Source organism: Amaranthus tricolor, chromosome 8, assembly GCF_026212465.1.
Source record: "Amaranthus tricolor cultivar Red isolate AtriRed21 chromosome 8, ASM2621246v1, whole genome shotgun sequence".
Taxonomy (NCBI): Eukaryota; Viridiplantae; Streptophyta; class Magnoliopsida; order Caryophyllales; family Amaranthaceae; genus Amaranthus; species Amaranthus tricolor.
In genome coordinates, this window is record NC_080054.1 from 16,797,567 (window position 1) to 16,811,949 (window position 14,383).

Genomic DNA, 14,383 nt, shown 5'->3' on the forward strand with positions numbered 1-14,383 from the left:
TTTAACTTTCGAAGTGTTCGAAAATTTGAAACATATAAGAAAAAAATTTAATAACAAGCAACTTTTGAAAATATTTTCGAAAGGAATGCATTTTTTATACGAAATTGTGGTCAGGATAAGTTTGTTGTTAATAACAGTAGGCAAATAATAAAAGGTCAAATTCAGTCAAATAATGGGTCTCTGTTATTAACAGTTGGTGATAGTTTACACTAAATTTTACTAGTCAGGATTCACCCATTATTAATAACAGCGGTTCATTGTTTGACTGACTTCCACTTTATTTTGGAACAAATCCTCCATTGTTTGACTTTTGATCAACTATCGCCCGCTGTTAATAACAGCAGCCTATTACTAAACTGAGTGAAAAAAGTCAGCTCAGTTTTCGGCCGCTGTTACTAAGAGTTACCGATTACTGAGCTGGCTTTTTTTTTGACTCAGTGTAGTAATGGGCCGCTATTATTTAGTGCGAACATTACCAAGGCACAGGTTCGGATAAAAACTGCTTACTTTAGGAAATATTTTCAAAAGTTGTCTATTATTCGACTTTTTTATATTTTTTTGCTTATTTGTTTTAAATTTTGTGTTTTTTCATCTCGTAAGGAAACTTGATGGTCATGTGAGTGTTCAATGGGGCGGGTCAGGGCAATTGTTTAACGAGTTGGGTTGGATTGCTACAAGCAATAGTATTTGGTGTGGGCCGTATCGGGTCAAAATCTCATTAGATCCAATCTAAATTGATCCGTTTATTTTAGTGCTATTATTGTGGGAGACTTTCTCTCGGTGATCAGATAATCTCAAATAAGAAGTCTATATTCTCATAATAAGTATGAGAAGGGTTAGTTAACCTATATATGAAGGCGCATTTCAATAAGACTATCTCATACAACAGCTTGTATTTATTTTAATATTACATCAATTTCTTAAAGCCATCTTACTTTTGGCTTACACAGATGTAATATATTTTGTTTGATGATCAAATCAATAAAATCAGCTTGCCTAGTGCTTAATGAAGTATGGCGTCTGACTACGAGATGAGTAAATGTGCAAGTTTCGCCATTATGTAGTACTTGCACACAATTTAAGCTTTAATCTTATGATATATTAATTTCGCTCCACTCTGCTAGTTTGGCGAGGAATAATGCACCACTACAATCGATCCCACTTTAATTTGTATAATAAGCATTATAATGAGAATGAATTACCATTTGCTCAACAAACTACTTTATTCAACTTTATCTTCTTCTCACTTAGTTGCTCCTAACTTCGATAAATTTAGATGATGATTTTTTGTCATATTGGTTTCAACAGCGAGTTCATTGGTCTTTTATTTTGTAAATTGTGCAATCATATTCTTTTAAAGAAGCAATTATGGTAACTAGTTGAAGAGAAGCAATGCAAAAACCATAAATCGGGCTTTAGAAGCTAACGACACTTGGAGTATAAAGGAATTACCCCTCCAAAAGAAAGTTCTCGACAATCGCTAGGTGTGCAAAATTAAATACAACTCCGAACAGAGTATAGAATGTCTTAAGGCACGTTTAGTTGCATTCGATAATCATCATTTTGAAGGCATAGACTACATTGAATTTTTTGCTCTTATTTTTAAGATGACCATTATTCGTACTTTATTGGTTGTTGTTGTAGGCTTGCAGCTAAGAATTGGGAGTTACATTAAATGGATATGCATCATAACGCTTTCTTACATGGAGATGTTTTAGAAGAGGTATATTTGAATTTTCCTCTTGGATTTCAAGGTGCTTATCTAGTAAGGTGTGTAGGTTGCGTAAATCTCTTTATGGCTTGAAACAAACTCCTAGATGTTGATTTACAAAGTTGGCTTGCACACTTCTCGAATATTGGTTTAAGCAGTCATATTCAGATTATTCTCAGTTTGCATATTACAAATGTACGATTCAACTTAACTTTCTTGTTTGTAGATGATTATTTGATTATATTTAGTGATGATTAATTATGTTGTCTTGTCTGTTTTTAAGATATATTTGTGCTCATGTTTTCACATGATAGATCTTAGTGCTTTGAAGTTTTATCTTGTATTGAGACTTCCCAAAATCTTGAAGAAATCTACTTGTGTTAACGGAAGTACATTTTTGATATTATTGTTGAGTCTGGTATTTTAGGTTCTGTTTCCCATTGAGTAAAATCATTAGTAGCACATTCTACTAGTCCTCTACTTGAGAACGTTGAGCAACATCGACAGTTGGTTGGAAGACTCATTTTTTTGGCTTTTACTAGACCTAATTTGAAATATTACAATTCACATAATGTCTCAATTCCTTAATGCTCCTTGTCGAGATCATTGGGATGATACACTAGTGGAAAAAAACGTATTTGCTGCTTATCATTTGCTGCGGTTTTTGTATATACGCAGCAATAACTAGAAAAAAGAATTAGAAAAAAAAAGAACCCTTAATTGCTGCGGTTTTGTGCCTCGACCGCAGCAAATACACATGTGCACCTTCAATTGCTGCGGTTTGTTTCATGCCCGCAGCAAATAAAGCTTGCAATTGCTTCGGTTCTTCACCACTCGCAGCAAATAACAAATAATCCTTAAACCTTAATTGATTCAGCAGCATTAATTGCTGCGGTTTATCCTATTGACCGCAGCAAATAGGGTTCATAATATAAAACCCTTAAGCTTATGTTCTCTCGCCTTCCCTTAAGCTTCTGTTCTTTCTTCATTCCTTCATTCCATTCCAGACACACAAACCTTCGTTCCATTCTCGCTCCTTCGTTCATTAACTTCAAACCCACAAACGAACAACAGTAATTCCTTTATTCTCCTTCGTTCCATTCCAGATTTCGAACGCAAAAACCCTTCGTTCCATTGTCCTTCGTTCATTAACTTCAAACGCGTTCTTGTTCATTATCGTACTGCTCTTTCATAAACAGTACTGCTCTTGTTCATCATCATTTCTTCAAAACCGTTCTTGTTCATTATCAAATTAAACTTCAAACTTCGAAAATCAAGGTAATACATTTGAAAATTAAACTGCAAGTTCAATATAATACATTTGAAAATTAGTGCTAATTTTTTTTTTCTTTGTAGATTATTACATAACCCACGAAATCAAGGTAATTTCTATTTGTTTTGTAAATTTGCAAGTTTATATTTTTATTGTTTCACTTGTAATTTAGTAATTTAGTTAAAAATGTGGTTTGTTAATTAGTGATTTTTTGAATTGCTACCTTATTAAATTTAGATACTAAGTAGTAGACTATGATTTTGTGATATTGTAGAGGAAGGTTAATTAAGGGTTTTTGGAAGGCTGAAATGTGAGTTTCATTTTGCTTTATTTTTGTGATTTAGAGTAATTTTTAGATCATAATATATTGTTCCTTCTGAATGTAGATGATTTGGTGTGAGTTAATTGCTTTTGTAATCTTGTTGCTTGTTCAGATCCCATTATTTTCTCTGTATTTGTTTCTGCTAGTCAAGAACCTTATGTTGTTGAGTGTTGGCAGCTTAACCTTCCAACAAATTGGTTTTGTGCTCTTCCTTTATTTTGTGGATTTTTTGATGCTGGTTTGTATTTTCTTGCACTATATTTATGAAATTTCATTCATAATTGCAAATGCTCAAATCTAATTGAAGTGTTAACTTTATTTTTAATATTCATAGCTTGGTGATGCTTTTAGATATGGAAGATACAATTTTTGAAATTACTTCTTCCCACAAGATATGTTAGAAAAATTTAGCTTCGTTATGGTAAAATAAACAGTACTGATATTGTTTGTTTTTACTGCTTTTTATTTGGACTTGCCATAATAGGATGAGGAAGAGAAACAAACTTTGTAATCTAACCTTCTGTTGGATTTACCATGCATGAGAATGAGAGCTTTCTCGTTAGTTTTATGGGAACACAAATGTAATGAACAAAGTAGACATTAATTTGCTCATTCACTACTTAAAATTCCACCATGTTTAGGATGTATTTAATTTAACCTGATTCTATATTATGTTTATGTAGAAGTAGAGGAAGGGCATTAGGAACTCAATGAAATTTCTTAGAGGAAAAGCAAAAAACAGAAAAGAGAATACTTACAAGTAAATAGTCATTTGTGTATAACTCGCTTATGGTTCTAGTAGTACAACTATGGTTTGTGTGGAATTGTGGCATTTGTCTCTTTGAATATTCAAGCATCCGATAGTTTTATAATTGAGACTATTTTTGGTGGAAGCACACTTATCTCGAAACTATTTACTGCAGGAACACTCCAAGAATGCCATCATCTGTCAGGAGTTTTTATGATGGCAAGCTTGGTGTGATGAATTTTGCAGCTGGTTCTGCTGGTCATTCCCAGAAATATGGAATGCCTAAGATCAGGCATAGTGGTTCAGATGTTGGTGTTGATCCTTTGGTGATGCAGCGTCAGTCAAGGGTGGATTCATCAAGTGAGGTCTCCTCCTTGTTCAGCTACTCAGAAGAGGGCACGCGTAGTACACCAAGCACCAAAGATTCTGTAAGCGTGGATGACTTTTCCGATTACCTGTTTGGGAGAGGTGGTGTTGCTGGTCACTGAGCTCCAATTGGTTCTGTGTATAGATTTTAATTACTATATAACTTTAATGTATATTATATATATATGTACGTACATATTATTAATATTGGATTATTATTACAAAGAGATTTTTGGTGATTATTTGTGATTATCATTTGATTTATTATTGGATTAATCATTGTTATTACAATGTACATTATTATTGGATTATTATGAGTATAAAACGAAAAAAGAAAAAAAAATAGAGTTATTTGCTGCGGTCAGGGGCAAAACCGCAGCAAATAATGCACACTTATTTGCTGCGGTTTTGCCCCTGACCGCAGCAAATAACCCTCCTTATTTGCTGCGGTTTTTGCCCATGACCGCAGCAAATAATGCCCTTATTTGCTGCGGTTTTGAACCGCAGCATTTAAAAAAGGACATTTGCTGCTATCACTATTGCTGGGGGCCAAAACCGCAGCAAATAATGGCAAAATAACCGCAGCAAAAAACGTTTTTTCCACTAGTGATACCATTCAAGTGGTATGGTACTTGAAGGGATGTATGGGACAAGGTTTTCTCCGTCGATTTGATTGTGACTTCTTCGTGAGTGATTAGTGTGATTTTGATTTGTCTACTCTCCCTCTAACTTGACGTTCTTTGTTAGGATGGCTGATTTTTCTAAGGCATTCTTCTATTTCTTGGAAGCCAAAGAAACAAGTCATTGTTTTTCGTTCCTCTACTATTACTTGTGAGGTTAAAGGGTTGAAGGGCTTACTTTTAAGCTTGGGGATACATCATATGTGAGCTATGAATCTTTATTGTGACAACCAATGTACATTACATCGCTCAAATCCTGTTTTAAGTAGTCTTTTTAAGAGTTTTGAGGCCACTAACTTGCAAAAACGCAACACTAGTTAGTGCTTATAATAGTTTTAAATTGTTAGACGTGAAAAAATGGGCATAGGTTGAAAAATATATATTCGGTAACGTTTTTAAGGGATTTTTAAGCCACTAAATTTGAAAACTAGGTTATACTTGAAGTGTTTGACATAAATCCTTGTGTGCAAAACTATTTAGTGCCTATTATAGTTTTGAAATTCTTAGGCGTGAAAAAATTAACATACGTGTGAAATTATGTATTAAGTGGTCTTTTTAGAAGCTTTTTCAATTATTAACTTTTGTAAACTAGGTCATACTTGATTTGTTTGACATAAAACTTGCTATGCAATACTAATTAGTGCCGTCTATAATTTTAAAATGGTTAAACTTGAAAATTTAAACATAGTATTAAAATACGTGTTAAATAATCTTTTTAAGAATTTTTTTAAATCTACTTAAACTTTCAAAAATGCAAGATACACTTATGTCCATTTTTTAAACCCTACTTAACTAGTAAAAAATTAGTACCTTTCATTTCTGTAAAATCATTAGTTTATTTATTTATTTATTTATTTATTTATTTATGTTCATATGTTGTGTTTTTAAATTTACTAATATTTCTATGTGATTGCTAAAAAGATGATTAAACCCAACATTCCATCTACTTCTCATCTGTAACATTAACTTATAGGAATTGACCGACAACCTTGAATCAATCACGCTACCCCTTCGATTAAGCACATGCAAGTGGTACACTTTTCCACTGCTCTTTCTCATCTCTCATAATTTGGATATGTATCCAAGTGTTTGAAGTGTGCTTACATATATTAAATACACCCTCCTATTCAGCTTATATGTCCCATTTCCTTTTATGGTCAAGTCACTTTAATTATTCCATTTCTATTTTTGATATGGGTTTTTGATTTTTATGTCCTTAGTAGCTTTATTCTATTTTCAATTATACCCTCCATTACCCATACTAATTTTCCTCCCTTATATTAAAAACTCATAACATCACTCTCTTTTCTACCCTTAGGGTCCCATTTTTGACTCTACTTAAAATCCGTAAAAAGTCAAATGGGACTCCTAAAGTGAATAGGAGGGAGTACTACTTTTTAGTTTCATTTTAAATATTTCATTTATTTTTTTACACATTTACCAATGTATTAATTTCAAACTCAATAGCGATAATTGTGTATAATTAAAAATTATAAAAACTGAATATTAATAAATCTTATATTGAGACAAATTAAAAAGGATTTTATTTGACTATATTTTAATGCATGGATTAAAAATAAAATACAAATTAAAAGTCATTAATAAATAATAACTAAAAAGCAAATGGCATATTTAAAAAGAAACGGAGGAAGTAAATTTTTAGCATGAACATGTGCAGTTCTAGTCACATTTTGGTAATCGAAAGTAATATTTCGAATAACAACTGAATCTCTTATTACGTTCAAAATCTGATATATATTACAGGATTTCAACATTAAAAGATGATCAGTACTGATATATATTGGTCATCTATCTTAAAAGTTTTGATTTTTTGTGTGTTTTATAGTTATTTTATACATTGTATGTTATTTTTGTACACAATATCTAACATCATCTTATGAAATAGACTGTTAAATTAGGCTGGACTTATTGTGAATGTCAGCATATTAACGGGGGGACACAAGTGCACACATTTCATAAGCCAAGGAGATATATACCATCCCAAAACCATATGGCAATGGGAAGAAGGTCTCTAATAGCTTATAAAGTGTGCACACCATTTTCAATTTATCGATGTGGGATAACTCATCCCAACATAGACTTCTTAATAATTTTGATATCAATATTGAATTAGTTTTAATAAAAAAAAAATACTTTTTCGTTTTCAATTGATGTTCTCATTTGATTTTTATACAGTTTTTAAAGCACATGTCTGAAACTCAATATCTATATTAAATTACATAAAAACATATGTAAAATATATAATAAAATGGTATATATAAGTCGACAAGAATTTAAAAGATCCTATATCAATTATTATTCATGTACAAGTTTCTCATTTGTTGAGTTGAATTTTAATGAACTTATCATTGTTACTAAGATTTTCAAACCCTATTAGTTTATCTTCATTTGCAAATAAATGAGGAAAAAAAAAAACAAGAAGTATAATAAATTTATATAAATTATTAAATTAAAATAGATATATGTGAATAGATTACACTTTTTATTTGAGACAACTTTTAGAAATTTGAATACTTTTAATTATAACTGACCAATAAAAATGTTTTATTTTGTGTAGATACCAATTAGTTTAACCTTCATCCTATTTGGACTTTTAAGAGTGATTTTGACGTTTCATTTGTCGAAAAAAATAATTTAAATTTATAAGTTGCATTCTATTTAGAAAAAGTATGATAATTAAGTTAAACTAATCTGTAATCATTAATAATATACTTAGTAAAATATTATCGTTTTACTTAGAAACTCCTGCTCAACTCATTCATTGTTCATCTTGAACTAGTCAGGGGCCGGTTCTTAGCCTATTCTGGGTAGCTGACCCGCCTAGGGCCTAAGAAGTAAGGGGTCTCTAATATTAAATGGTGCTATTTAAGCTTGATTTTGAACACAATTTTTTAGTGATTTGTTTGTAGACTTTTTTTATATTTGAAGTAATTTTAGAAAATAATGTTACAATATATTTTATCTTAGATTTTTCTTAAAATGAAAATTTTTTAATCTTTTGATATAATGAAGAGCCTCATTTTAAAAGACACTGTAAAAATAAATAAAGACTCTTAAATATTTATTCCGCCATTGGAACTAGTATATTTGTCCAATCAGCTTATCAATAAAAGATAATCTAAGAAATAAAGGCCACAAAACAAGCTAAGCGTATTGCGCAAGTAAATTAGTACAAACTACAAATGTACAACAAAAAATGTACTCTTACCAAATACAAGAAAAGATGTTTCTCATAACCAACTCATTCAATATGTGAATTATTTGCCTCAACTAAATTGTTAAAGACATGATACTTTTTCTTTGTTTTTCGCACTCAATGTATGCCACCGCCTCTTTGTGTTATTTATTATTTATAGACCTCTCAAATTTTGCCCCAAATCCGAATAAAATTTAGTGAGACTAGTATAATCCGAAAAGTTTATCCGTATTTTGAAATCACCCGATTTGTAAAAATCGTAAAAATTCGACATGAATATAAATTTGATAGTTTTAACTAGTTTCAGTTTGACGTTAATATTTTTTGTTTCATGTCATGATTTTTTAGTCGGAACTTGTTGTATTTGTAGTCAATTTTTAAAATTTTGATTCAGTTTTCTTTGGTGTGGCATGTGGCATTTGAAAAAGGGAATGACACTTTGTCTAAGAAAATACAATTTTTTGTTTATCTAAAGGAAATGAGAATAAGGATTGGAACTAAAAAGGTAAAAAGTCCCTAAGAAAAATGTCTTGGAAGAAGGTGGGCAATTTAGTTGAGACTTCCATTTTCATCTTTTTCTTCTAAGTTTCTAACGCCAAACAAGGGATGAAATTTTTTATTTTTAAAATCTCATCTTAAAGTCTCACAAGTCATCTTAAAGTCTCACAAGTCTCATTCTCTTGTGTTAAACACCCGTTACGTATGTTGGTCTTTTTTTGATATTAAAATATTCTCTATTGAAAACAAAAATGTTATTATATGTTCTTTTGAAAAAAAGTAATAATAAAAAAAAATTAAAGTCATTGACTCGTTGCATTGATCCAAACTCAATATGATTCAATCCGACCAGAATTTTTTTTTGACAGATGTAGTTAGTTATGATATGCAGATTCAATTATATTAGAAAAGAATTGGTTCAATTTGGTTGTATCAAATTAATTTTCAAGCCAAATATAGAAAATGCTGCTTCAAGCAGAATATATGGCGTTATAATGCTGAAATAACCAATGCTATACAGTATACACTCAAGAAAAGCTCCAACAACCTTCAATAAAAAAGCATTTGTATTCAAAATCAAGAGACTTTTTTACGTAGGAGTTTGAAGTAATCATATAATAACTGAACAATTTAAAACATTTATAAAATTAACTATCGTAAATGGAATGATTTAAATCTGGAAGTTAGTAAATCTTGTATGAGATCGTCTCATTATGTGACGTGTAAATACAACAAATTCATTTTTCTAATTAATCAAGATTGTAAGTGATTATTTAAAGGTTACAAGTGATCACTATAAAAATTTTATCGAACACTTATAGTTATGATCACTTTTATAGTTAAAAGTGATCACTTTAAATTATAATTTATGAGTGAGCATTTTAAGACTGTAAGTGATCATTTTGATCTTGTACACAAGACACACAGACTACATATAAGAGGAGAGTTGACTGTACACAAATTCTATAAAGTTCTATCTTAAAATCAATTGGTATTAAAAAGAATAGTTTATTAAATATCTATATTATTCAATATATTTATAATATTTCGATGTAAGATTACATTAAAATTGTTTTCTAACATATTTAAATTTGTTAGGATACAATAACTTAAAAGTATAAACAATATACAAGGATAACACTCACTAGCAAAACAATAATAGGGAGTAGTTAAAACCAGCACAAAGTCAAATTTTACTTTAATTCCCTCAATGATTTGACCTAATAAAGCTAACTACATGTAATTGGTAAATTATAACTTATTGCATTGCACTCTCATCTAAGACATACAACCAATAATTTGAGCAATAATTAGTAGCTTGATAAGAATATCTTGTTGACCAACTCCATCTCTAGCTAGCTAGGCTCCATGTTTACATATTATCTTTTTCTTTGACTCCTTGAAAACCTCTCCTATAAATAACCCTTTAAAAAAAGTTTAGCAAACCACAATTTAAAAGCCATAAAACATCTAAATAAGCTACAACAATATAGTATGGCTAAGTTAATAATGAACTACTTCATTGTTCTAACTCTCTTAGCAATTTCTCCTCTATGTTTTTCACACAATACACATGGTGGGTATGGCTATCTTAACCCTCATTATTATGACCACTCTTGCCCACAAGTTCATTATATAGTCAAGACTATTGTCGCTAAGGCGGTAGCTAAGGAACGTAGAATGGCTGCTTCTTTACTTAGACTTCATTTCCATGATTGCTTTGTTAAGGTAATCTAATCTAATTACATAAAAGCTTTGTAAAATAGGCTTTTAAACAAACATGTTGATTTGCTGGCTCACTTTTTCGCTAATAAATAGTCAATAATGAATGTCTATAGTCAAGTAACCAACACAACTAAAACTTTAAAATGATGGTTAACACCTCAAGATATGTTATATACTCTAACACGTCCCCTCAAACGAGAGTTATTTGGGCTACAAGTGTTGATGCAATACAAACCCTCCTCATATCTGGTGCGAAATATTCCCCTTGAATTTAAAGGGTGGTTGAGATTTGTTATATAAGAAACTAATTTTACCAATCATATTCAATAATTGCTAGTTTATACACCTAGCTTAACAATCGTAAGACGGGTCAAAAAGTCAATTGAACTAGCTAGCTAACAATTGATAAACAGTCATTTTCAATCCAAATTAGCTTTATGACTAATTAAACTCGGTATTTTTGTTGTATTGAAAACATTACAGGGATGTGATGCATCATTGTTGCTAGACAGTAGTGGAAGCATAGTTTCAGAGAAGGGTTCTAAGCCTAACAAGAACTCGGTTCGAGGGTTTGAGGTCATTGACGAGATCAAGGCAGCTGTTGAGAAAGCATGCCCTCATACTGTCTCTTGTGCTGATATCCTGGCTATAACTGCTAGAGATTCAGTTGTCATTGTAAGCATTATTTGTTGTTTTTTCACATAATAGTGTAGGAAAATTGCCTATATATTGAACTTATATACTCTACTATGTGCTATCAGGCTGGCGGACCAAACTGGGAAGTGCCCCTAGGAAGAAGGGATTCCAGAGGAGCAAGTTTGAGTGGATCTAACAATGACATTCCTGCTCCTAATCAAACTTTTAACACTATTCTTACCAAGTTTAAACGCCAAGGCCTTGACCTTGTTGATCTTGTTGCACTATCAGGTTGGTTTCAAGTCAATTTTAATATAATGTAATATTCACATAAGAGATAGTAAAATGGACGAGTGGATGCAGTTACTCTCCCCATAATCATAGTCACCTAAAATTTACATGCTCACTATCCGCCCACCATCTAAGACGGGTAAAATTTTTATATCCACATTTGCCCATTTGGGTATGCATTTGCATCCATTCCACCCGTTATGGCTAACTGGGCATACTCATCATAGGTATAACCATCTTATACCCGCCTCGCATTCACTCCAAGTCCACGTTATATACTTATAATTCCTTACAAATATAATTGTACATCTAATTTTATTTAAACTATACAATATAATAAAATAAAATTAATATCCTACATTTTTTGCAAACTGTTTTTAATATAAATATACAAAATTAATATAGTACATTATTGATATAAGATGGGCGGTTATGGGGCATGACGGGTGGATATTGGGTGGGGTGGGTGGGTATGAAGTCGGAAACACTTCATATCCACCACCTACCAACTATCCATGGCCGATACGACTTTCCATACCCATATCCTCCCACTATTCATCAAATTCATACTCATAAGTCGTATCCGCCCCAACTAAGACGAATTGGGCACACAACCCGTATGATTATACCCGTTTTCATCCATACTACTCAAAACTTGCAATTAAAATAGACAAAATTTGTATCAAAATTGACAATATTTATACCGGTGTAGGTTCTCACACAATAGGCAATGCAAGGTGTGTAAGCTTCAAGCAGAGGCTATACAACCAAAACGGAAATGGGCAACCCGACGCTACACTAGACCATATATATGCTTCAAAGCTGCGCAGCCAATGCCCAAAATCTGGTGGTGATCAAAACTTGTTCTTCTTAGACTATGAAACCCCTTTCCATTTCGACAACAGCTACTACAAAAACATCTTGGCAAACAAAGGATTGTTAAATTCTGACCAAATTTTGTTAACAAAAAACCATGCATCAATGCAATTAGTGAAGCAATATGCTGAAAATATGGAGCTTTTCTTTGATCATTTTGCTAAGTCTATTGTTAAGATGGGTAATATTTCTCCATTGATTGGGAATAAGGGTGAAATTAGGCACAACTGCAGAAGGATTAATTCATATTAGTAAGGTTGTGATGATATGTGTTTTGTTATTGTTAGTTGTTTGTGTGGGAAAAATGATGTAATTTATTGTGTGTTTTGATCTGTTTTTCATGGGTTTTTGTTTGTGTGTTTGTTTATGTCAAAAGAAATTGTATATCAGTCTTTGAGAGTTGAATGAACTACTCTTAATCTAGTATTGATTTTCATGATTTGTGACTTTTTTCTTGGCTGCTATCTTTTATTCGAATAAATTTATGAAAGAGAATGACTCGGACCCAACAATGGTAGAGTAAGATGTTAGAAGATGAGTGAAAAATAGAGCATGAACAAGAGAACACAACAATCAACACAATGTGTTTATGAGGTATCAATGGATACCTCCCTCTCAAATAAATTATCTTATCATTAATATAATCTCAATTACACTAATGACTCAACTTACAATAGTTAAGAGCACACTCTTAAATCATAAAGGTTTCACCTTTAATGGTGAAACTCCACAAATGGCACTAATAAAAGAAAACACTCTAGTGGCCAATGCCCTAGCTTCTCTTATGTATTTGCCTCTCCCTCACATTACTCTAATGAAGTTCTAAGAACCCTTATATAACCCTAAAACTAATTAGAATAACCTAGCACAAAAGGGCTTAAAGCCCAAAACGTTCGGCACAAAAACAGAAAACTGCAAGTGAAGCCCGATTTAGCTCGCTCGGGTCGAGCAACTTAACTCGACAGGTTGAGCGACTCGACAGTGCCCTCTGGATTGCTCCTGTACATTGGCTCGACCCCCTTGCTCAACTGGTTCCAAGTTGCTCGACTGGTCAAGCACTGATCAGTGACCTGCTGCTTTGTGTGAGCTGCTGCCTTGCTTGTGCAAGGTCCTCCTCGAGCCTTGCCTCGTTCATTGAGAGATTTGGTGCTTGGCACAACAATCTCCCCCTCAAGCCCAAATCTCTCATCATCATCAAATGACACCTTCCTCGGTGTCCCAATAACAACCTCAACATAGGATTTGGGTCTTGACTCCCCTTCAAGACCAAATTCATCATCAACCTTCTTTGTGCACCATCTATCATTGTGGCCACCATCATCAAATGTCACCCTTAGTGACTTAGGCCTTGCACCCCTTTCACCATGATGCAAACCTCCACTCCTTAGCAACACTTGACCATTGTTGCCCATCACTCCCTTTAAGTGCACTAAGCACCCTTTTGCCACCTTCAAGACTCCATCACTTTGAGTCTTTATGGTGTACCCAATTTTCTCTAATCTCCTCATTGAGATTAAATTCTTCATCATCTTAGAAATGTATCTCACACCCCTAAGCTTCCTAACAATGCCACTGTGCATTCTCAAATGCACATCACCAATGGCCTCAATCACAACTTCCTCACCACTAGGCAAGGTCACTCTCTCATGCTCACAAGCCATAACTGTAACAACCCGACTTACCGTTGACTGGGTAAACAGGGTCATCACTGGGTTCGTTTCCCAAGAAAGTGAAATCACACTTCCAAAACTCAAGCAAAGGAATCACCAGCTCTTTAATGTAACTAACTCAGCTAAATCTCAAACCAAACATCTAACCTAAACAAAAAGTAATCCTAAAATCCATTCCGAGTTCAATATAACCAACATAATCAGAACTAATATACATTTAACAAATTCCTAATACAAACTATAAACTCCCACAGGCTCTGCTCAAAAGGACATCCTTGGCACCCTCATCAACATTGCTAACCCACTTATTCCCGACCGGATTCGATCTATAATCGACTAAAAGATGGAAACAACAGGGAATCAGATTAAA

At 32.6% G+C, this 14,383-nt stretch overlaps 1 protein-coding gene across 1 annotated transcript; it reads left to right on the forward strand.

The window, feature by feature from the left end:
• Nucleotides 1–10,263: 10,263 nt before the first annotated feature.
• LOC130820775 (peroxidase 72-like) lies at nucleotides 10,264–12,793 on the forward strand. The gene is made up of 4 exons (XM_057686285.1): nucleotides 10,264–10,543; nucleotides 11,024–11,215; nucleotides 11,302–11,467; nucleotides 12,180–12,793. Exons 1-4 carry the CDS (start codon nucleotides 10,310–10,312, stop codon nucleotides 12,593–12,595), a joined length of 1,008 nt encoding a protein of 335 aa, XP_057542268.1. The 5' UTR covers nucleotides 10,264–10,309; the 3' UTR covers nucleotides 12,596–12,793.
• The last annotated feature ends 1,590 nt before the right edge of the window (nucleotides 12,794–14,383 follow it).